Here is a 24,972-nt window from a genome sequence, read left to right on the forward strand (position 1 = left end):
TGTTGATCCTTCAGAGGCCCTACTTTCTCCCTAGTTACTCTTTTGCCCTTTATGTATTTGTAGAAGCTCTTTGGATTCACCTTTGCCTGATCTGCCAAAGCAATCTCATGTCCCCTTTTTGCCCTCTCATGCAAGTTATTTTCTCCCTTTCCTTCTCTTAAGAACATCTTTCAGCAAAGCAAGAGGGTCTCACTGAGGGAGACAGAACATTTTTTATTTAGATATTTTGCCTGACCATCTACTTATCTTGTGGAGTAGTACAGTGAGGATGATTTGTGTTTTAAGTGCTGTTGGTCTAGGATTTTTTAAAAATAGCTGGTGTATTTTTCTCTTGTGGGAGAATATGGTCTCACTGGCTTATAATGGTTCAGTAAAACTTTACACACAGAGAAAAATATACTCCTCCCCACGACTATCCTTCAAGCTCCAGGAGCCCATTATCGGATCCAAGGAGTGAATAAAAAGGTTGCTATCTATGGTGACGATGTTCTGACCTAACAAAACAGACTATAGAATGTAATAAATATGCCTGTGACAGAAAATTAATACTCTATTTTATCATAATGACACAGAGCACAATTTGGAATCATTTGGCCTTTTCCATACTGTCCAATTGGAATGTCAACTCTCCAATGGGAGCTTGGAGACATGGCTGGAGATCTAACCTCAATTCCAGGTTAATTGATCAGATGCCAACACCTTTAAACTTTCACTCTCTATTTACAAACACCTCGACCCAGGAGAGGTCTCAGCATGGAGCATGGCAACAAGTGATCCTTTTTCAACACCCTTGAATGCAGGTTCCCATATCAGGCACTCAGCATCAGCATCAAACACTTCCAGCTCAGGTATAGCTAGTTTAGATGGTACAAAGACCAAAGTAATAGATTGGAAAAAAGCCAACTATCAGGATGGAACTAAGGGAGCTAAACTGGAGAAAAATATTACATAGAATCACATAGAGTGTACAGCACAGAAACAGGCCATTCGGCCCAACTGGTCTATGCCGGTGTTTATACTCCACACCAGCCTCCTCCCTCCCTACTTCATCTAACTCTATCATCATATCCTTCTATTCCTTTCTCTCTCATGTGTTTATCGAGTTCTTTTCTCTAGAAAAGAGAAGGCTGAGGGGTGACCTAATAGAGGTCTTTAAGATCAGTAAAGGGTTTAATAGAGTAGACGTAGAGAAAATGTTTCTGCTTGTGGGGGAGATCAGATCTAGGGGTTTATCTAGCTTCCTCTTAAATGCATCTATGCTATTTGCCTCAGCTACTCCTTGTGGTAGCAAGTTCCAGCTTCTAACCTCTCTCTGGTAAAGAAGATTCTCCTGAATTCCCTATTGGATTTATTAGTGACTATCTTATATTTATGACCCCTAGTTCTGGTCTCCCCCACAAGCGGAAACATTTTCTCTACGTCTACTCTATTAAACCCTTTCATAATCGTAAAGACCTCTATCAAGTCACCCCTCAGTCTTCTCTTTTCTAGAGAAAAGAGGCCCCCAGCCTGTTCAGCCTTTCAGAATGTCTCATATTGACAAAGACGTAAAACAACAGTAGGCAATAATTAAAGGAGAGATCAGTAGAGTTCAGCAGAAATATGTTCCCAAAAAAATAAGAACAAACTACCAAATATAAATATAGAGCTGAGTCAGGGTCTAACCACTGCACATCCATACAGGGCAGTGCAGTTGGTTAGATTCTGCTCACTTACATAATCACGTGAACATTCTTTTGAGAATAAATAACTTGTGGATGGGAGAGAATATTTAAAAGGTTAAAACAAGTGGACAGTTGGACTTCCAGCGTTACATGATTGACCTAAGTGATATAATTCTGCACTCTGTCCCTGCAATGATACTCTGCTCTGTTTGTGTTGGCAGAAAATCCAGGAGCTGGAGTTCCAGAGCCGCTCCCTCCACCGAGAGAAGGACCAGGCCGTGAGCAACGTGAGGACTCTGCTGACCGAAGAGAAACGGAAGGAGATCCAACAGCTCAGAGAAGAGATGCAGCTGGTACGAGAGGGAGACTCTCAGCTTCAGGGAGATTGTTTAAATCCAGCAAACCAATTCCAGCCTCCCCTGCGCTGTTGTGGGGAGCTGACAGGTGGAGGTCAGGGCCCCCCCACCCCAACTGCTGGGAAGGATGATTAGAGCGAGAGCCAACACTGGACTGCTGTCACACAGTGACAGAGGCATAGGCCTGGGAGCAGGGCTCAGTCTTCTACCCTTTAATCTCTATTAATGGGGAATCTGATCCTTATTGGTGAAGGTTCTGATCGCTAGTAATGGTGGGTCTGATCGCTAGTAATGGTGGGTCTGATCGCTAGTAATGGTGGGTCTGATCGCTAGTAATGGTGGGTCTGATCTCTAGTAATGGTGGGTCCGATCGCTAGTAATGGTGGGTCTGATTGCTGGTAATGGCTATTCTGATCTCTAGTAATGGTGAGTCTGATTGCTAGTAATGGTGGGTCTGATCGCTAGTAATGGTGGGTCTGATCTCTAGTAATGGTGGGTCCGATCGCTAGTAATGGTGGGTCTGATTGCTGGTAATGGCTATTCTGATCGCTAGTAATGGTGAGTCTGATTGCTAGTAATGGTGGGTCTGATCTCTAGTAATGGGTCTGATCTCTAGTAATGGCGGGTCTGATCTCTAGTAATGGTGGGTCTGATTGCTAGTGACTATAGAGTAGTGATAATGGGGACTTCAATTATCCCAATACAGACTGGGATAGTAACAGAGTAAATGGCAAAGAGGGGGAGGAGTTCCTGAAATGTGTACAAGAGAACTTTCTTGATCAGTGTGTTTCCCACCCAATGAGGAAGGAAGCAGTGCTGGATCTAGTTCTGAGGAATGAATTGGGGCAAGTAGAGCATGTTTCAGTGGGGGAGCATTTGGGGAACAGTGATCATAATATCATTAAGTTTAGAATAATTATGGAAAAGGGCAAGGAACAATCAAGCGTAAAAATATTTAACTGGAGGAGGGCTAATTTCAGTGAGTTAAAAAGGGATCTTGCCCTGGTGGATTGGAATCAAAAATTGGTAGGCAAAACAGTAATTGAATAATGGTTGGCCTTCAAGGAGGAGATGGTTCGGATACAGAGTGGACATGTTCCCATGAGGGGGAAAGGAAGGACATCCAAAGCTAGAGCTCCCTGGATGACTAACGGTATAGAGATTAAAATTAAACAAAAAAGAAGGCATATGATAAGTGTAAGGTTCATAATAGAGAACCAAGCAAAATACAGAAAGCACAGAGGAGATCTAAAAAAGGGAATAAGAAGGGCAAAGAGAGAGTATGAGAATAGATCAACAGCTAACATAAAAGGGAACCCAAAAATCTTTCCTAAAGATATAAATAGTAAAACTATTAATATGATCAGCCATGATCTTATTGAATGGCGGAGCAGGCTCGAGGGGCCGATTGGCCTACTCCTGCTCCTATTTTCTTATGTTCTTATGTAAAACGATAGACAAAGGAAAGGTGGGGCTGATTAGGGACAAAAAGGGAGATCTTCTTCTGGAGGCAGAGGGCATGGCTGAGGTACTAAATGAGTACTTCACTAGAGAGGAGGACGCTGAGGTACTAAATGAGTACTTCACTAGAGAGGAGGACGCTGCCAATGTAGCAGTAGAGGAGGTAGGAGCAATATTGGATAGGATAAAAATAGATAAAGAGGAGGTACTTAAAAGGTTGGCAGTTCTCAAAGTAGAAAAGTCACCCGGTCGAGATGGGATGCATCCTAGGTTGCTGAGGGAAGGAAGGGTAGAACTGCGAGGCTTTGGTCACAATCTTCCAATCCTCCTTAGATATGGGGGTTGTGCCAGAGGACTGGAGGATTTCAAATGTTACACCCCTGTTCAAAAAAGGGGAAAGGGATAAACCCGGTAATTACAGGCCAGTCAGTCTAACATCGGCAGTGGGGAAGCTTTTAGAGACAATAATCTGGGACAAAATTAATTGTCACTTAGAAAAGTATGAGCGAATAAATGAAAGTCAGCACGGATTTGTTAAAGGAAAATCGTGTTTGACTAACTTGATTGAGTTCTTTGATAAAGTAACAGAGAGGGTTGATGAGGGTAGTGCAGTTGATGGTGTGTGTATGGACTTTCAAAAGGCATTTGATAAAGTACCACGTAATAGACTTGTAAGCAAAATTAAAGCCTATGGGATTAAATGGACAGTGGCAGTGTGGATAATTAGCTATGGGACAGAAAGCAGAGAGTAGTGGTAAACGGTTGTTTTTCAGACTGGAGGGAAGTATACAGTGGTGTTCCCCAGGGGTCAGTATTAGGACCACTGCTCTTTTTGATATATATTGATGACCTGGACTTGGGTATACAGGGTATAATTTCAAAGTTTGCAAATGACATGAAACTTGGGAAGGTAGTAAACAATGTGGAGGATAGTAACAGACTTCAGGAGGACATAGACAGACTGGTGAAATGGGCAGACACATGGCAGATGAAATTTAACACAGAGAAATGTGAAGTGATTCATTTTGGTAGGAAGAATGAGGAGAGGCAATATAAACTAAATGGTACAATTTTAAAGAGGGTTCAGGAACAGAGAGACCTGGGGGTGAATGTACACAAATCTTTGAAGGTGGCAGGACAAGTTGAAAAGGCTGTTTAAAAAGCATATGGGCTTTATTAATAGAAGCATGGTGTACAAAAGCAAAGAAGTTATGCTAAACCTTTATAAAACACTGGTTAGGCCTCAGCTGGAGTATTGTGTTCAATTCTGGGCACCACACTTTAGGAAGGATGTCAAGTAGAAGAGATTTACTAGAATGGTACCAGGGATGAGGGACTTCAGTTATGTGGATAGACTGGAGAAGCTGGGGTTGTTCTCCTTACAGCAGAGAAGGTTAAGAGGTGATTTGATAGAGGTGTTCAAAATCATGAACGGTTTTGATAGAGTAAATAAGGAGAAACTGTTTCCAGTGGCAGAAGGGTCAGTAACCAGAGGACACAGATTTAAGGTGATTGTCAAAAGAACCGGAGGCGACATGAGGAAACATTTTTTTAAGCAGAGAATTGTTATGATCTGGAATGCACTGCCTGAAAGGGCGGTGGAAGCAGATTCAATAATAACTTTCAAAAGGGAATTGGATAATTACTTGAAGGAAAAAAATGTACAGGGCTATGAGGAAAGAGCAGGGGAGTGGGACTAATTGGATAGCTCTTTTAAATGAGACAGCACAGGCACAATGGGCCGAATGGCCTCCTTCTGTGCTGTAACATACTATGATAATGGTGGGTCTGATCTCTAGTAATGGTGAGTCTGATCTCTAGTAATGGTGAGTCTGATCTCTAGTAATGGTGGGTCTGATCTCTAGTAATGGTGGGTCTGATCTCTATTAGTTTAGTGAAGAGTGTAGTATGGGTGGTTTTATAGAGGTGTGTGGGCAATGATTTGTGATCTGTTGAGTATATTTGGTTCATTGAATCCCCAAAATGAATGTTAAAGAGATTTGAATTCTTACTGCTTGTTCTGAAGTTGCAGAATAAACCGAAGGTGAGAGCAATTCTCCCACTGTTGTTAATAGCGTACAAAATTGGTTTAATTTTCATGATTTCTTTGGGACCAGTTCTGAGCTTTTCCTCTTTTTGCGAGTCTAGGAGAAAAAGCACGATGTCGAGAGGCTGACATCGAAGCTGGACCAGATGGAGGAGGAGCTACGGAGCCTGCGGGCCGAGAATAATGAAGCAGTCCTCAAAGAGCGAGAAGCCCAGGTGCAGGCGGAGCGGGCGGAGCGAACCTTTGTATCCGAGATCAAGATGGAGTGTGAACGCATTCAAGTGTTGATACAGAGCACACAAGCGCGAGCATCGGGGAGAGTCGTGAGCCCATCATGTGGTAAATTGGGGTAGGTCACTAACACCAGCAAGGCTAACCCATGTCAGCACGTTTACCCATTCATATCTGTCTGTTCCCTGAGGGTAGATCAAGAAGACAGAGCTGTACATGGAAAATAAGGTGAAATAATTAATCCTATTTCTGACTCTACTCAGAAATGATTTGCCCAGTAACCTAAAAGGGAAGCAGTGGGAAAGAAAATGACTTTATTCAATTATATGTAAGTTAATATATATATATATATATATCAGGTCCAGTGAGATGACTGCTGTCTCCCTGAGTGGATCAGTTTGTCATACTCAGGCTGACATGTCCTCACTGGAAAAGGTATTGAGAAGTGATGTGATTGCTGTTTTGAGGATTCTAAAGGGACTAGAGAATGTAGACCATGACAAGTTACTTCATCTTGTCCAGAACCAGAGGACACGGCCTGCGTTTGAAGGGGAGTAAATTCAAAACTGATCTGCTGAAACAATATTGGCTAATCTATGGAACAGACTCCCTATGGAGATGGTGACAGCAGATAGCATTGATTCATTTAAATGCAAATTAGCTAGATTTCTTACAAAAAATAATATTTTGGGATATAGTACATAAGCAATTTGAGACATGATGTGGTCAGTGTAGCAGGCTTGGGAGGAACAGGTAAGTTTGGACCTCTGGTTCCCAAAGTTCTCCACTGGGAGTTTTCCTTGTGTCATGTCTGGGTTTGTTGTAGACTAATTGATAGAGATTGATTGTTACGATTAGTCAACAACTCCTTTATTATTGTATCATATGACTACCAAGATGGTAGAAGATGAACTACATGGACCGTGGACTGTTTTTCTCCAGCAATTCCTACACTCCTATGTGACACTGAAATAAACACTAATATTACAACAACAACTTGCATTTAGCCTAGTAAAACGTCCCAAGCTGCTTCACAGGAGTGTAATCAAACAAAATTTGACACCGAGCCACATAGGAGATATTAGGACAAGTGACCAAAAGCTTGGCCAAAGAGGTAGGTTTTAAGGAGCGTCTTAGAGGTGGAGAGAAAGGTTTAGGGAGGAAATTCCAGAGTTTAGGGCCTAGGCAGCTGAAGGCACGGCCGCCAATGGTGGAGCGATTAAAGTCAGGGATGCGCAAGAGGCCAGAATTATTACAGTAATAAAACTACACAAATATCAGCAGCAGCTTTATTACTGTAATAAGAGCATAGGAACAGGAGCAGACCATTCAGGTCCTCGAGGCTGCTCTGTCATTTAGTTAGATCATGGCTGATCTGCACCTTAACACCATTTACTCGCCTTTGTTCCATTTCCCTTGATCCCCTTACCTAACAATACTGACCCTATACACCTAAAATATACACTACAAATACAATTTCAGTAAAAAAATAAGGACCCTGAAATTGCGCAGGTATCCTCCTGATCTCCTGCCTTAACTTCAACAAAGATCGGGAGAACCTCTGTGGAATTTCTATGCTAAAATATTGTAACTATTTCCTTCTGCTTGCCCTGCATTCCCACTCTGGCTGCTCTCTCAATCTCCTAGTTTTATTATTTTAGCCTTAATTTTACGATTTTGTTCTATCTAATGCATTTATTTCCAGCCTTTTTACTCTAAAATTCTAACTTTAAAATACTTTTCTTACCTGCATTCTTTTTCTTCTCTGCTCCTATCCCAAAAATTGGCAATGGGAGTAACTTATAAAAGAAAAGTGGGGTTCACATTAGCTGAAAACCAACTCTAAAGGCTGACTTTTCAACCAGTCAGAAACCCAAAGTCTAACGAATGGCAGGGTGCATCATAGGAATGACCAGGTCATCTTTTATCAAAAAGGTGCATCAGCTGGGATGCCCCCAGAGCCCCCTCTTGCCTACAGGTGTAAAGCTTTCTAGGCATGGGAAGGGTTAAATATTTGTACATTGATAGTCTTTAATAAACGCAGCACTGACTGTGGGTGGGGGGTGGGAAGGGGAGGGGACTAATGATCCATGTTGTTTTTAAGTTTGAAGGGGATTGTTGGGGTGGATGTGGAGGAATTCTCTCTGCTAAACTACAAGAACCAGGGGGCGTGAATATAAAACTGAAAAGAAACTTGAGGAGTAACTTAGTGCACCCCTAGTGCTGTTAACTTAATGAATAGATTGTCACTGAGCACAGGGATTGCAGACCCAGTTGAAGCATTCCGAAAGCAGGGAGTAGAGGGATACACGCTCAATGCCTAGTCAGGAGAGAACCTGAGGGGGTCCTGTACTTGGACCATAATGATGGGGTGAGCTACCTTTAATCACTTTGCATTTTACAGAAGGCTGGAGATGTGATGTGATAAGCTGAACGCTAAGATTTGCTTCTGGTTATTCACTTGGCTGTTTGATCTACATTTTGATGCAAGATGTCGTGTGAATGAGGTGTGACATTTATGATACTGTGCAAGACTGGCAAATAATGCTGGTTTTTGTATTGGTTAAATGAGGTGGTACAAACTGAGTCACGTGGGTCTGTTTGGGGCAGACTTTCCTTGTTGCAGTGATTGTTGGAATGCTCAGCTCTCAAACGCAGTAAAGAGAAGAAAGGGGCGGTCTGTCAGGTCCCCAACCTCCACTGCACCATGCTAGGATTCCCTAGGGTATCCGAAATGGGTCATATTAGGCCGACACCTGGAGTAGATGCAGGCCCAACATTACCCATTTAAATGAGACTGGGGATAATGTTCCTGTCCCCTGCCTCAGTTTCCCGATTGTCCAACTGTGCCCCAGTGGAGGAGTGCCCAAAGAAACTAGACACTGGAGCTTGCATTGGGACCTCCGAGGACTGACGGGTCCGTGCAGTCTCAGGAGCAGCTAGAAGATGGAAGACGAGTCCAGATCAGTGTTGGCAAGATGTTCGCCCCCTCCCTTCCAGGAGGATCTTGCGTGCCTTCTGTTTCCTGCCCTGCTTTCAAAGTCTTGGACCCAGCCAAGAGGCACAGGCCTCCGCCCAGCCAAACAAACGGCCCAGGACAGGAAATTCTAAGTTGCCTCTCCTCCGACAGGTACCTGTGGGGCACCTAGTGGGGTGGGGCGGGCAGGGGGGGTGCCCCAGAGGAAAGTCTACCTTGTTAAGCGGAACTGTCTGTTGCTTTGCAGAAGCCCGACACGAATGACATTGGGACAAGCTATTCACACACTGCGCGGAGCCGGTGAGGACCTGCACCAACTCGTGATGGACCTGCATCAGGAGCTGGAGAGCCGGCGGCGCGCGGCACATCATCTCCAGAGGGAGAAGGTACCAGGCGCTCCGATTAAACCCCTGTTGTGTAAGATGGGCTGATTGCTCCAGCAGTGGAGTCTTGGACTCCTGCACAGAGGGTTGCAAATTTGAGTCACAGCCCTCATGTCGTTCAAACGAGCCCAACTGACATTGAGTAATTCCTGTGAGTTCGGGGTCTCTAGATAGTGTGATTTTTATAGTTTTTTAAAAATCTGCTGCAATAAACAATTTTGTTTGTTTAATTGGCCACTTTACGTTAGTAGAATTTTATAGGTGAGTGCTGGTATCAGCTGGAGTACGGTACCACTGAGTGGGGTAGCTCTCGGCTCTGTGCGATAGTGTAAAACGGGTGATAGCAAGTCGACAGCCCCTTTTACATTTCTCCCCGTTTTTATTTCCACTGTCGGGAGAGATGTAAACCAGTCTGTCGATTCACTATCACCCGTTTTACACTATCACACAAAGCCAAGATCTACCCCAGTGTTAGTTGTGGCCCGTGTGTGACTACGAAGGGAGTTAATGGGTGATTCCACACCGCCATTGCAGCTTTTTTGTGTTTGGCTCTAATTATATATTCAGCCTCCAGAAAGCCTGTGTGTTCCTGTGAGTGGGCTAAAAATAAAAACAGGATGTGAAAATTAACTCTCATTTGACACATCAGTGGGTTGAAAGCAGTAACCTCCAGGCTGCTGGTAAAGATGTCGATATCTTTAAATCCTTAAAAGAAGCTGCCACAGAGCCAGGGACAGAGGGTAACAGTTTAAGGGCGAACCCACAGACCAACTGCTAACGGAAGCAATCTGAGCGTCGGATGGGTCTCACAGTGAGTTAGCGTGTCGTTCCATTTGTGGGGCCTGCGTTTGAATCCAGCGCACACAGATGAGATGAAAGACTCCCTCCACGTTGGCTGGGTCACACTTCGGGATTTTTTGGAGCATTTTTCCACAGAAAGAGTTACTTTTAAATGTTGGGGTTTTAAAGCAAAGTGTATTCACGCAAGTTAAAGGCACCAAGCCGATAGGAGACTTTCTTATGAAGAGGTTCCAGTGAGGAGGTGTGTTCTTTATAAGGAAGTCCCAGTAGGGAGAAACCCTCCTTCTGACGAGGGACTGAGCAGATATTTAAAATCCACCTCACCTTCAGTAAACTCTAGTTCAGGAAATTTATTGTTCTACTCTTCAGTTCTCCTGTTTACTGCAAACCCATTTTTTCTTTAGGAACGAGAGATCAAACAGCAGCAAGAACAGCTTTTGCTGGAAAAAGAAGAGGCTCTGGCCGCCCTCAAGGACAGGCTGATCCAGGTGACTCCATCTGTTCCCCAGCTCTGGGTTATTCCTCAATAACAGGAACGGTGTGGTATTTGGAGACAGAGGGTGGATTATGAATTTCAGCACGGTAGCACTGTCAGCTTGTTCTGCGATTAGCCTGAACTCTCGGTAGTGTTGTAAAGAAAGACCTGCATTTATGTAGCGCCTTTCACAACCTCAGGACGTCTCAAAGTGCTTTACAGCCACTTTTGAAGTGTAGTCACTGTTGTAATGTAGGAAACGCGGCAGCCAATTTGCGCACAGCAAGATCTCACAAATAGTAATGTGACAGTGACCAGATAGTTGAGGAAAGTATCAGGCTTGGCCGTGATGATCCCTTCATCTCCCCCACCCCCACCCCCCCAGTCAGTTAGTCTCCTGACACCCAAAGGGGTCATTTTCTGACTTTGCGGTTATAAAATCATGTGTAGCAGGAATGTAGATTTAATCCGACACTCAACTGAGTTCTTTACATCAGCTGCGTCCCTAAATTTGGGGTGTGGCTCACTGCCGGGAGCACAGAGTTAGAACATTACCCCTTAACTGTCCTGGGAGATCCGAATCCACAATGTGGCACTAAATACACTGCCAGGCTGAGCAACCCACCCCACCTCGGGACGGTGTTAACGGTTCCTGTGTTGTCTGTTACACAGGATCACATTGAAGAGGTCAGCAAGCTGCAGCGGTCACAACAGAAGGACTCCGGGGGTGGAGAGGTGCTCGCGCTTCGGCAGCAGCTTTGGGAGAAGGATAACGAGTTACGAGCGATCCAGAGGAACGTAGCCAAGTGGAAGGATGAGACCGCCTGCAAGCTCGCCCGCAAGTTCGAGGAAGAACTGGATGCAGAACTTGAGAAGTACGTGACTTTTCCGCCTCTTTAAATGTGGACAAGAACTTGTTCTTTTAATCCCCCCCCCCACCCCGAGATAGGATGATCCCAGGCTTACACCAGTTCTCGTGAACCAGCCATTAAGAGCATGAGAATTGTTTTCCTTCTGATTCTTCCTCTGACTCTGTGAGGAAACACCTGGCCTTCACTCAGCATCTCTCCCTGGCAGGGTGACTGAGGTTGGGAACTCTGGGTATATGAGGAAGCCACTGGGGTGCCAGCCCAAGTCCCATCTTTGAACCAAATGTGAAGTGACGCATAACTGCAGCCCGAGATGGCTCTCCTTCTTACTCTCCCAGAGGGGAGTTGCTCGATTCAGCCCCTAATTGTAGGGATGCAGCTGACTTAAAGAGCTCAGTTAAGTGTCGAATTAAACCTGCATCTCACTGCTCCGTGTCATTGCATCCTAGAGCACCACCCAGCCACTCTGTTGTCTGATGTTATTTCATTTCTCTTTATTCTCACTCCCTCTGACTCCCATGCCTCTGGAAAGTGAAGTTGTATAGTGCTCTGGTTAAGCCACACCTTGAGTAATGCATTTTGGTCACTAAAGCACGAGGACAACACCTCGTGCTTTAAGTCCTGTAAGTGATGGACAGAAGGATCAAGTGGCTGAAGCCCAATGTGAGAGGACTGATTTATGAGGAAACACTAGAAAAACTCAGACCATTCCTTCTTGAATGGAGAACTTATAGAGGTATATATGATTACAAGAAGAATAAAAACGCTTAATGCTGTGCATGATTTCAGGTGGAACTATGACAGTAGAAACAAGGAGAGACAGGTACCAACTGGTAAAACACAAGCTCAGGACTGATGTTAGGAAGCACTTCTTCAGACAAAGTGTGATTAATAATTTCAATGGTCTTCAGTGTAGACAAAAACTGTGAAACCATTCAAGAGGCAATTGAGTTCTGTGAAGGTGGGAGCAAAGGTTTCTTTGGAAGAATGTTAGATGGGCTGAATGGTCACTTATCCTTGTATCATCATAATGGAAAAACTCAGTGGCATTTCTATAGCCACCTGCCGTTTGGTAATGTATCTAGCCAGCCTAAGGGCTGTGGGAATTAAACCTGCATCTCACTGCTCCGTGTCATTGCATCCTAGAGCACCACCCAGCCACTCTGTTGTCTGATGTTATTTCATTTCTCTTTATTCTCACTCTCTCCTGGTCCACACATTCAGTTACCCTTGAAAGGTACAGGAAGCAGAAGGTCGGACAATGTGTGATGTCCACCCTTGTGTGTATGAATGCTCATCAGTCGCCTCCTCAGCCTGTTTTTGAAGCGTACAGGAGACTAGCCCATGTGGCTAGCTTGCCCTCAAGAGAATGGTCAATGTATCCAGACTGCTCTCGAGGGCTAGGTGTGTCTAACTAACAGGAGCATTCTATCTTTCACATGCCTATGAAAAGAAAGAAGGAGAGTAATTATTCATCAAATTTGGAATTTGAGCTCAGGTTTCCTCGCGGTAATCTGAACTGGATGTTAGAAATTCAAATACCAGGATACCAGACCACCGAGGAATTCAGCTAGCCCTAGCTCTTCCACTTTAAATGAAAATGGATGGGGTAACATTTCGGCACATTCTGAGTAACAGTCTTCTTCAGGCACGTTCGGAGTGCCTTTGATTTAAATTTCTCCTCGAATTCCATCTATCTTTTCTCTTTTTGTTTTTTTTTCCTTGTTCTGTAGCCAGGAAATGAAATTCTGTTCGGCCTGTTCAATATATTTCCCTGACTTTGTTTTTTCACAGCTGGAAATCCAAGTTAATGACAGAATGTGTAGTGTTAGTATGGGGTAGTTTGGGACCTACTGGACATGTCTTTAGTCCATCGTCTTCTCATTCACTAAAACAGCTGTAAAAATCAGACTTTTCAGGGAGATTTTTTGCAGAGCCTTCTCCACCCTTTCATTTCTGAAGTGACTTGCACTATTTACTGTAAGCGATGGAGGTTAAATAGACTATGAAAGGGTTTAAGGTTAGAGTAATTCTGTTTCTCTTAATCCTGTTTCTGGCTTTCTCATGAACTTTATTGCTTTCACTCTCCTCCTCCTCCTCCCAATTACAGTTGGACATTGGACTGCATGCGCCAGCAGATTGGTGGGTTCTGCCTCAACTGTTGTACAACCAGCTGCTTAGCGATGCCAAAGAGCAACTCATGCTGAATTGCCCTGCTTTTATTTTGCTTCCATCCTTGCAGGGAAGCTTTCCAGAATGCCAGTCAATCAGTTGAAATCAGGAATTAAGTTTTTGAGGAATTGCAAATTGAATCTACATCGAAATAATCCCTAATTCTGTTTGGGCCTTAGAAGCGCTCAATTTTACGATTTAGGTAGCAAAACCTAGTTCAGCGGGGAAGTGAAAAAGGAAATAAGAGGGGCAAATAGAGAATAGACTGGCAGCCAACATAAAAGGGAATCCAAAAGTCTTCTACAGGCTTGTAAATGGTAAATGGGTAGTAAGAGGAAGGGTGGGGCCGATTAGGGACCATAAAGGAGATCTACTCATGGAGGCAGAGGGGATGGCCGAGGTACTAAATGAGTACTTTGCATCTGTCTGTACCAAGGAAGAAGATGCTGCCAGAATCTCAGTAAAGGAAGATATAGTTGAGATACCGGATGGGCTAAAAATTGATAAAGAAGAGGTACTAGAAAGGCTAGCTGTACTTAAAGTAGATAAGTCACCCGGTCCGGATGGGATGCATCCTAGGTTGCTGAGGGAAGCAAGGGTGGAAATTGCGGGGGTACTGGCCATAATCTTCCAAACATCCGTAGATACGGGGGTGGTGCCAGAGGACTGGAGAATTGCAAATGTTACACCCTTGTTCAAAAAAAGGTATAAGGATAAACCCAGCAACTATAGGCCAGTCAGTTTAACCTCAGTGGTGGGGAAATTTTTAGAAACAGAATTAACAGTCACTTGGATGAGTGTGGATTGATTAGGGAAAGCCAGCGCAGATTTGTTAAAGGCAAATCATGTTTAACTAACCTGATAGAGTTTTTTGATGCGGTAACAGAGAGGATAGATGAGGGCAATGCTGTTGATGTGTATATGGACTTTCAAAAGGCGTTTGATAAAGTGCCGCATGGTAGGCTTATCAACAAGATTGCAGCCCAAAGGGGGCAGTAGCAACATGGATACAGAATTGGCTAAGTGACAGGAAACAGAGTCGTGGTGAATGATTGATTTTCGGATTGGAGGGAGGTGTACAGTGGTGATCCCCAGGGGTCGGTGCTGGGACCACTGCTTTTCTTGATATACATTAATGACTTGGACTTGGGTGTACAGGGCACAATTTCAAAATTTGCAGATGATACAAAACTTGGAAGGGTAATAAACAGTGAAAAGGATAATGATAGACATCAAGAGGATATAGTCAGGCTGGTGGCATGGGTGGACACGTTGCAGATGAAATTTAACACAGAAAATTGCAACGTGATACATTTCGGTAGGAACAACGAGAAGAGGCAATATAAACTAGAGGGCACAATTCTAAAAGGGGTACAGGAATAGAGAGATTTGGGGTGTATGTCCACAAATCATTGAAGGTGGCAGGGCAGGTTGAGAAGTGGTTAAAAAAGCATATGGGATCCTGGGCTTTATAAATAGAGGCATAGAGTACAAATGTATAGAAGTCATGATGAACCTTTATAAAACACTGGTTCGACAACTGGAGTATTGTGTCCAGTTCCGGGTACCGCACTTTAGGAAAGATGTGAAGGCCTTAGAGAGGGTGCAGAAGAAATTTACTAGAATGATTCCAGGGATGAGGGGCTTTAGTTACGTGGATAGACTGGAGAAGCTGGGGTTGTTCTCCTTGGAACAGAGACGGTTGCGAGGAGATTTGATAGAGGCATTCAAAATCATGATGGGTATAGACAGAGTAGATAGAGAGAAACTGTTCCCATTGGCAGAAGGGTCAAGAACCAGAGAACATAGATTTAATGTGACTGGCAAAAGAACCAAAGGTGACATGAAGAAAAACATGTTTTACACAGAGAGTAGATAGGATGTGGAATGCACTGCCCGAGGGGGTGGTGGAGGCAGATTCAATCATGGCCTTCAAAAGGGAACTAAATAAGTACTTGAAAGGAAAACATTTCTGGGCTATGAGGATAGGGTGGAGGTGTGGAACTAGCTGGATTGCTCTTGCATAGAGCCGGTGCGGACTTGATGGGCCAAATGGCCTCCTTCCGTGCTATAACCTTTCTATGATTCTAAACCCAGGTCGTTAATTCTGTCTATGCTTGGGGAGCTAAACCCAGGTCGTTAATTCTGTCTATGCTTGGGGAGCTAAACCCAGGTCGTTGATTCTGTCTGGGACTGGAGAGCCAAACCAGGCCCCTGATTCTGTTTGGGATTGGAGAACCAAGCTAGGTCCCTGAATGTGTCTAAGTTTGGGGAGCTAAGCCTGGCCCCTGGTTATGCTCAGTCTATAAGAGCGAAGCCATGTCTGAATCATGTGCCCACCTGTAGGGGTGAATAAAGAGGCCCCAATTACTGGATATAGTTTGATTCTGATTAATTCTTTGCTCACATTTTTATCATGGAGAAGCACTCTCTGCAGTTGATGTGATTTTTACACTGTGAATCGAACTACCCCTTCTCTTGCTTCTGGATCTCTTTTCTCTTTAACATTCCATTGCATTAACAGTAAGAACATAAGAAATAGGAGCAGGAGCAGGCCATACGGCCATCCAATCAGATCATGGCTGATCTTCAACCTCAACTCTACTTTCCCGCCCAATTCCCATATCCCTTGATTCGCCTAGAGTCCAAAAATCTATTGATCTCGGCCTTGAATACACTCAACGACACAGCATCCACAGTCTTTCCTGTTAATTATTGTTAAATCCAGTATCTCCCCTCCTCATTAATTAATTATACTACAATGTTGCCCCCTCCTTATTAATTAATACTGTTCAGTGGTAGGATATGCTTGCACTACAGCATTCCCACATTCCCACATGATGGCTCTTGGCCATTAGTCAGGACAGGTGCTGAGTAATAGTGAAGTACGTCTCACAAGGGAAGGTCTCCTACCCACCGTCCCAGTTAAAGGGGATGAATTGTTCCACAAGGAGTGGGAGAAGTCTTTCAAAAAATGAATTAAATAAATTTTCATTTAATTAAGAGCAACAACTTACATTTCTACAGCACCTTTAACGTAGCAAAACATCCCAAGGCACTTCACAGGAGCGATTATCAAGCAAAATTATACACCGAGCCACATAAGGAGATATTAGGACAGGTGACCAAAAGCTTGGTCAAAAAGGTAGGTTTTAAGGAGCATCTTAAAATGAGGAGAGAGAGGTAGAGAGGAGGAGCGGGTTAGGGAGGGAATTCCAGAGCTCAGGGCCTAGGCAGCTGATGGCACCACCACCAATGTAGATGGAACAGTTTCAGTGGGTTAGGCTGAGCAAAACGATTCATTGGGAATGGTATAAGGAATCGGTTCCGTGGGTCAGGCGCAACAAACCAGCACTGTTTCCCTTTACAGGCACCTCTCCAAGAACAGAAGTGAACATCAAAGGAAGATCGAAAAACTGGAAAATGAAATTTGCCAACTGTCATTGGTAAACTTTTGATTTTGCTTAAACCATATTCCATTTGTTTCACTTAAAACATCCAAATGGTAAGTTAGGATGGTCTCCTGGATTATGGGGAGCATAAAGAAGCATTAAAGAATTATCAATTTTGTACCTTTGAACCATTTTCTTCCTGCTTTTTCCCCTTCTCCGCAGTGAATTTTTGGGCATAGAAAATGTTAGTGCTGGGGAATAGAACTTAGTCCATTTCAGGCACCTGGAAGCACTGCTAGATCAGGCACGGCATGATCTGATGCAGAGTCCAGCTCCCACTGCCCCAAAAATGTGCCTCAGCTCCAACTGCGGAACTGCACCAGTGTGCCATTTTTCCATCTCGACCCCAATTCTGAGTGAGCATGCCAATTTACGAACAATTTTGGGGGTCTTCTAGGAACTGGATTGAGACTCATCCAACTCATTTCACGTACGATCCTTACAGCCAGTAGACAAAAAAGTTTGGTCTTATCAGTATGGACTGAACCCAGGTTGTGTAAGATCAGTGTGACTGTGCCACCTGCTCCCTGCTAGGCTTTCCTGATTTTGCAACTCTGACTTGTGACCTCAGGCAGACATGGGGGATTGGCAAGAAGTTTTATTTTGGTTTTAGTACTTTAAAGGTGGTAACAATCTCCAAATGGTGACACCAGGATGGGGGCACACATTCACTGCCAGAGTGAAAATCTCCAGTTTTTAAAATGGTGAACCAACCAGGTATCGTTCGTTTGAGATTTAGTTGCCTGACCCTGTGTGTTTGCTAACTGTCTGTGAAGCCATGCACCAGACGTTCAGAATGAACAGCTTGTCGGATCCAGGCATCAAAGGAAAAACAAGATTCCCTGTAACCTGTAAGTGCAGATTTTGATTAAAATCCTACTGATCCTGCACCAAAATTGGTGCGATCCTCCCCCAGCACTGAAGCTCCATGCCGACAGTATGAATTTGGAAAACTTACCCTATACCCTTAGACCTTTACTGGCCACTCTAACTCTCCAATGAGAACAGTGCTGGAAGATCCCAATCAACGTTTAGCCCAGGTCAAGTCACAGTTCAGTTACAATCAGCTAGGAGACAAAGGAACTTACTAGCTCACAAGTATCATCAGTGTCTCTCCTTCCACCTCCAATCCATCGGTCCATCTCTCCTTCCACCTCCAATCCATCGGTCCATCTCTCCTTCCACCTCCAATCCATCGGTCCATCTCTCCTTCCACCTCCAATCCATCGGTCCATCTCTCCTTCCACCTCCAATCCATCGGTCCATCTCTCCTTCCACCTCCAATCCATCGGTCCATCTCTCCTTCCACCTCCAATCCATCGGTCCATCTCTCCTTCCACCTCCAATCCATCGGTCCATCTCTCTTTCCACCTCCAATCCATCAGTCCATCTCCACTACTTTATAATCCTTCAGCATCTTTGTTCTCTATCTCCAATCTCTGAGCTTTCCCTGCTCCATTTCTAATCCTTCATTGTTTTTTTTCTGTTTTCTTGCTGCCTCTGATCGTGTCTGTGCTTTTGGCACTCGTCCTTTTGTGAAGAAATAGTCTGTGAGGCAGAGCATATCTCTTTTTTGGACTAGTTTTGTCAACTTAAGGTTCCAGCAGCAGTTTTCAATAAACAAAAATTCAAATTAGGTGAGTTCAAATAACGCTCCTCAATAAGTTTCTCAATAACCTTCCATCCTGTTGAGATGAGAAACCCCGGCTCCCCTCTGATGGTATGCAGTGTAATTGGTTGGACCCATGTAATTACTACGTCACTGTAATTGGTCACTGGCTTTGTGATAAGAGTGGATAGTGCTGGGGAATATAACATTTTCTACTTTATAGCCAGTGGCGGTGTTGAGTATAATTCACGTGCATCATTGAGCTTGCCCTTTGTACCTCTTCCCTCCCATACAAGTGTGCTTTTAATTTCCCACACAAATGGAATGAGTTAGAAATCTCTGTATAAAACTGACTGTAAACCTAATCCATAACCCTAAAAGTTAACCAGTTTACCAAATTATTCTAATTCCTAACTTGAAATAATGTGTAGACTGTTCAGTAAACTGGACCATTCAATATCAGTTTCTTTGTGACTTGGTGAGGCTGCTCTACTCCTACACCAGGACACCTCTGAGGGCTGAGCCCAAGTGTGAATTATAGTGTTATGGTGGTCTGGAAATAGGCTCTCAGTGTAAAGTGGAAATTTTCATTCAGGCCTTCAATGTACATCTTCCTCCATCTCCAGCCCTTTAGTGTGACTCCCTCCATTCCAACCTCTCAATTTGTCTCTCCATCTCCAACCCTTCAGTGTGTCTTTTCCCCCTACTCAACCACCCAGTGTGTCTATCCCTCCATCTCCAACCCTTCTGTGCACCTCTCTCTCCATCTTCAACCCCTCTTTATGGCTCTCCCAACATCTCCAGTCCTTCAGTGTCTCTCTCTCTCTCTCCATCTATTCAACCCCTCAGTGTCTCACCTTCTACTCAACCCCTTATTGTGTCTATCCCTCCATCTCCAACCCCTCAGTGATTTACTCCCTCCATCTCCAACCCGAGTGTGGCTCTCTCTCCACCTTCCAGTCCTTCAGTATATCTCTCCCTCCATTCCCAATCATTCAGCCAACGTCTCTGTGTTTGTCCAGTCCTTCAACCAGTCTTGCGAGATATGATTCCTCAGTAGTAGTAAACAAAGCAAGTGAAAAGACTGACTGTCCACTGCCTCAGGTACATACTAACATTGATGCTGATCCACATACATAGGACAGTCAATCAGAATTATACTGCACTGAGTAATATGTGTGTGTGTGTGTTCGTATTCCTTAAAGGTACACCGTGAAACTGCTCATTTGCGGTCTGTCTCCACCCCATCAATGGCTTCCTCTGCAGTGGCCTCGTTCAGACAGCAGGATTTTGGGACGCTGAAGCTGCTCCGACACTTGCAGAGCCGTGTGAAGCAGCTCCGGGCGGAAAACATCATCTACCATGGAGCCAGCCTGGAGGATATGAGCACTCTGCAGGCCGAGTCTGGCAGCTCATGCAGAGAGATGGTGAGTAGGTTACTGGGCAGTTGGGACACTATACTGATACAGGACTCGCAGAGAGAGATGGCAACCGACAGGACACTGAACTAGGGAAAGGCAGCTCGTACAGCAATGGCAAGCAGGATACTGCACTTAGGCACTGGCCAGGACTAGAGGCTAGGAGTTGCCTCTCAGGCAGCAATGCTGATGAACGTCTGACATGCCAGTGACCTCAACGACCTTCCTGGGTCTGGCGCTATTTAAATATTGTCAGCCACGCCTGGCGGTGGTGCTACATGCGCTTGGGAGCTTACCACCAGCGGAGGATTGATTGATTGACAGTCATTGCATAACCTGTCCAGTCTGTTAAAATCTTTACTTGTTCCCCTCCCCAGAGCCGAGTGACGCCAGAAAGATCGTTACCGTGTTTCGCAGGAAAGTCGAGCAGAAAGTGACGTTTGTAAACCCCTCCAGACCCGTGATGGGCCACACCTTCCACAGATGGACACTGCGGAGAAGGGACTTGGACATCTCTGAGGGAGACTGCCGGCTTGTTTCAGGGTGCTCACTTACCGTCAGTGCACTAGGGCCATCTTGCCAGAATTTCTCATTGAGCTAGATTGCAGTCGCGCTGTGGGTAGCTGGACAGTGTGGTACACTGATTAGGTCATAGCCTGATTGTGCAATGCTCCAAGGGGCCAAGGAACTAAAAGGTCAATGTAATGCTGTTGTATGTTTGCATAATGAGGGGGCAGGGAGTGGGGTGTCTGATTGTGCGTATCTGTGCCTAGTACACATTTAATTCTGCTCAGAATGCCAATGCAAATCTATCGGGTCCAGTATCACGAGAATTTCTCCCATTTTTCCTTTTTAAATCTCTCCCTCCCCCATTGTATCTACTCAGCCCACATACCTCCAAACTAGAATTGGGACCTAATACTGAGCTCCAGCCTGGAGGATAGGCTGATTCAGGGTTAGCAGACTGCATAGTCTGTATTTTTCCTTTTCTCCTGGGCTTGGTTGAGAACTGGGGGGAGGGCATAGGAGAGGGAGAGTGGGGGGAGAAAGCATGATCTCACTTGGCTTGATCCAGTTGCAGAGTGAGATTGTATTTAATGTGAGACCTTTGCCAATCTGTTACTGTGCCTCATTAAGGTATGTCCTGGGCCTAGGTATGAAACCATCCTGCTAACACTGTGCAGGTAGTGTTGGCCCCTGAATAATATTAAAGTAAGGAATGTCAACTCATGCTCTTAAGATTTTTCTACAATTGTAACTGTATTTGAATATACTTTTAAATCTGTTTTATTTAATATTCAGAGTCCCTTGTTCCTTTACCAAAGAACAATGCAGCGGTCATATTGCTTACAGCTACATTGAATGAGCCTTGCATTTAGACTAACTGGACTTAATGAAAACATGTCAGGTTCCACATGTATGCTGACGACACCCAGCTCGACCTCACCACCACTTCGCTCGACCCCTCCACTGCCTCTGAATTTTCACGCTGGTTGTCCGACATCCAGTACTAAATATTGGGAAGATTTGTTCCCCGCCACAAACTCCGTTCCCTAGCCACCGACTCCATCCCTCTCCCCGTCTGAGGCTGAGAGACCGTTTGCAACCTTGGTTTCCTATTTGACCCTGAGATAAGCTTCTGACCCCATATCCAATCCATCACCAAAACCTCCTACTCCCACCTCCGTAACATCTCCAGTCTCCGACTCTGCCTCAGCTCATCTACAGCTGAAAACTTCATCTAAGCCTTTGTTACCTTTAGACTTGACTATTCCGATGCTCTCCTGGCCGGCCTCCCATCTTTCACCCTCCATAAACTCATCCAAAACTCTGCTGCCTGTATCCTAACTCACACCAAGTCCCGTTCACCCATCACCCCTGTGCTCGCTGACCTACATTGGCTCCCAGTCCAGCAACACCTTGATTTTAAAATTCTCATCCTTGTTTTCAAATCTCTCCATGGTCTCAATGCTCCCTATCTCTAACTTCCTCCAGCCCTACAATCCTCCGAGATCTCTGCACTTCTCCAATTCTGGCTTCTTGCATATCCTCAATTTTAATCACTCCAGCATTGGCAGCCGTGCCTTCAGCTGCCTGGGCCCTAAACACTGTAATCCCCTCCCTAAACCTCTCCACCTCTTTCTCCTCCTCCTCTAAGACGCTCCTTAAAACCTACCTCTTTGGCCAAGCTTTTGGTCACCTATTCCAATATCTCCTTGTGTTAAATTTTGACTGATACCACTCCTGTGAAGCACCTTGGGACGTTTTACTACATTAAAGATGCTATATAAATGCAAGTTGTTGTTGTTAAAGGATTTGATAGGGTAGATAAAGAAACTATTTCCTCTGGTGGGGGAGTCCAGAACAAAGTGGCAAAACCTTAAAATTAGAGCTAGGCTGTGCATGGGTGTTTGTCAGGAAGCACTTCTTCACACAAAGGGTAGGGGAAATCTGGCACTCTTTTCCCCCAAAGAGCTGTTGCGGCTGGGGGTCAATTGAAAATTTCAAAACTGAGAGTGATAGATTTTTGTTAGGCAAGGGTATTAAGGGATACGGAACCAAGGCGGGTAAATGGAGTAAAGAAACAGATCAGCCATAATCTAATTGAATGGTGGAACTGGCTCGAGGGGCTGAATGGCCTCCTCCTGTTTCTATGTTCCTAACTGAAGCTTTGAAACTGAAAGTGTGATCCAACCTGTTATGATGGGGTTACCGACACACATCTGAAAACGGATCCGAGCAGGTTAAGGATGGGGGGCAAGTGAGTGGGATCTTGGCTCTGAGTTCTGCTGTTTTTGATGCTAGCAAAAATTAGTTGAAAGCCTTGGAACTATGAAGGGGGAAGGGGGATGTGAATGGGGAAGGATGCAAGGAAGGTGATCAGAGATGGCCTTGTCTGTGATTGAGGCGATGGGAATAGAAAGGCCACTTGAGATGGCAAGGTCGAGGAGGTGGCCGTGAATATGGGTAGGAGAGTTTATATGAAGGGAAAGGTTAAGGGAGGACAGTGAACTCAAATTGATACGGAGGTTGAAATCACCAAGAATGAGACGTCGCTTCGTGCAGAGGACACAGTGAGACCTCATTGAGAAAATTGCCATGGGGTTTGAGTGAGTAATAGAGAACAAGGCTTTTAAGGGAGTCGGCAAGGGGCTCAAAGAAGAAAGAAGTTGCTAGGAGTAGGGGGACAACACAGAAACAGGCAATTTGGCCCAACCAGTCCGTGTCAGCATTTGCCCTCCACACGATCAAACAGTTCTAATCACATTTACTCAACCTGTTCCCATATTCACCCATCCAATCTAGTCTTGAATGTTGACATAGGCTGGGAATTTCCTCAGCGCTGATCTTACTGCACGCTTAATCTGAGTTCCTGCCGCTCTTTTGGTGAAGATACAGTGGTGGAGCAGGAGCAATTCCGAGAAAATACCCGGCCATAGTTTCTGCCTCAACCACATCCTCACAACACTCTGTGTAAAGAAGTTTCACCTGTAGTAGAGAGTGAGGTTCAAACAAACACTTTGGGCCCAATGTTAGCAGGGCTGCGGGTTCTCGGCGGGGGGGCTATCGGGCGCGTGGGTAACGCGCCCGGTGAAATTAGTCAGCTCCCCGCGCGATTGTAGCATACAATCCACTAATTGGATCCACTTACCTGCTCCTCCGGGTTCCCCACTGCTGATCTGCGCGTCGGGCGGACTGCGCATGCGCAGTAAGATCTGTCAGCTGGAGGAGCTCTATTTAAAGGGGCAGTCCTCCACTGACAGATGCTGCAACAAACAGAAAAAATCACAGCATGGAGCAGCCCAGGGGGAAAGCTGCTCCCAGTTTAATGATGCCTCACTCCAGGTATCAATACATGGGGTGAGGAGGAGGGGGGAGGACAGAGATCTTCCTCCCGGCGGGCGGGAGAAAGCGGCCTGCATCTGCCACCAGGAAGGCCTGGCTCGAGGTGGCAGAGGAGGTAACCTGCACCACCAACATATCGCCCACCTGCATACAGTGCAGGAGGCGCTGCAATGACCTCAGTAGGTCAGCCAAAGTGAGTACACTTACTCTGTCCCCTAAACTCCGTCTGCCACATCACCGCCCCCAACCCACATCTCCTTCTGCACTGCCAACACTACTCTGTCACATCAACCCTCACACCCACTCAAAGCTCATCCTCATCGTACCTGCACCTACTCACCTCGCCAGTACTCATCCCGCCACTACCACTCAACCCAATCCTCATACAATCTCATGGCTCTATCTCGTACTCACCCTCTCATGCATCTCTTTCACGGCCAGCCTCACTCAACCTGCCACTACCTGTGCTGCAGCCACAGGGCGTGCATCACATATGTGCAGTAGGCAGCGTAAGGCAAACGTGTCGTGAGCATGAAGGGGCTGCACAAGGGTGTTTGAGGGTTTGTCATGGTTGTTACTTATATTGAATTTCTGACCAACTCACATCACATATTATATTGGCACCACTACTGCCATGTCTTCGCGAATCTTGTCTGGTCTGTGCAATAATGCCCTTTCCTGAGGATCACTATGAAGACCCACAACTGATGCCACCCATTGTGTCAATTCAGAGTGGGTCTAGGTGTATTTGCAGGGCTCTTTTGTGCAGACGGCTGAGAGACGGTTGCACCCTGGAAGGATGCGGAGGAGAGGTTGTTGAGGGCAGTGCTGACTTTGACAGCGACAGGTAAGAAGATGGTACTCGGGCCAGCCGGGTGCAGCTTGGCATGAAGGAGGCTGCAGATGTCCACGACTACATGTCAAGTGACTCTGAGCCCCCGTGTGCACTGCTGCTCAGAGACGTCCAGGAAGCTCAGCCTCGGTCTGTAATTGCCTGCGGGATTCCCACCAGCGGGGGCTGCGCGCGCACGCCAGCAGGGAACCCGGAAGTGCGCGGGTTCGAGGCGGGCTCCGGTCCTGCTCCGGGATTTCCCGATTTTCGGCCCCCCCCATCCAGGAACACACCCGATAGCGGGTGCTAAAATGCTGCCCATTAACTATTTGGATACTATAATCCCACGCTGTAGTCTTAAAGCCAATCAGAATGTTAG

The 24,972-nt window shown here is 45.3% G+C and overlaps 1 protein-coding gene across 1 annotated transcript in view; it reads left to right on the top strand.

Annotated features, from left to right (window-relative positions):
* The window catches only part of si:ch211-102c2.8 (uncharacterized), a 107,285-nt gene extending 85,092 nt beyond the window's left edge, over window positions 1-22,193 (top strand). The window contains exons 20-27 of the mRNA XM_068005606.1: window positions 1,886-2,017; window positions 5,630-5,877; window positions 8,984-9,122; window positions 10,325-10,408; window positions 11,068-11,270; window positions 16,807-16,882; window positions 19,703-19,924; window positions 20,293-22,193. Of these exons, the coding sequence (XP_067861707.1) occupies window positions 1,886-2,017; window positions 5,630-5,877; window positions 8,984-9,122; window positions 10,325-10,408; window positions 11,068-11,270; window positions 16,807-16,882; window positions 19,703-19,924; window positions 20,293-20,352 (1,164 nt within the window). The 3' untranslated portion in view covers window positions 20,353-22,193. The remainder of the gene's footprint in view (window positions 1-1,885; window positions 2,018-5,629; window positions 5,878-8,983; window positions 9,123-10,324; window positions 10,409-11,067; window positions 11,271-16,806; window positions 16,883-19,702; window positions 19,925-20,292) is intronic.
* The last annotated feature ends 2,779 nt before the right edge of the window (window positions 22,194-24,972 follow it).

This window comes from Heptranchias perlo, chromosome 25 (assembly GCF_035084215.1).
Source record: "Heptranchias perlo isolate sHepPer1 chromosome 25, sHepPer1.hap1, whole genome shotgun sequence".
NCBI lineage: Eukaryota > Metazoa > Chordata > Chondrichthyes > Hexanchiformes > Hexanchidae > Heptranchias > Heptranchias perlo.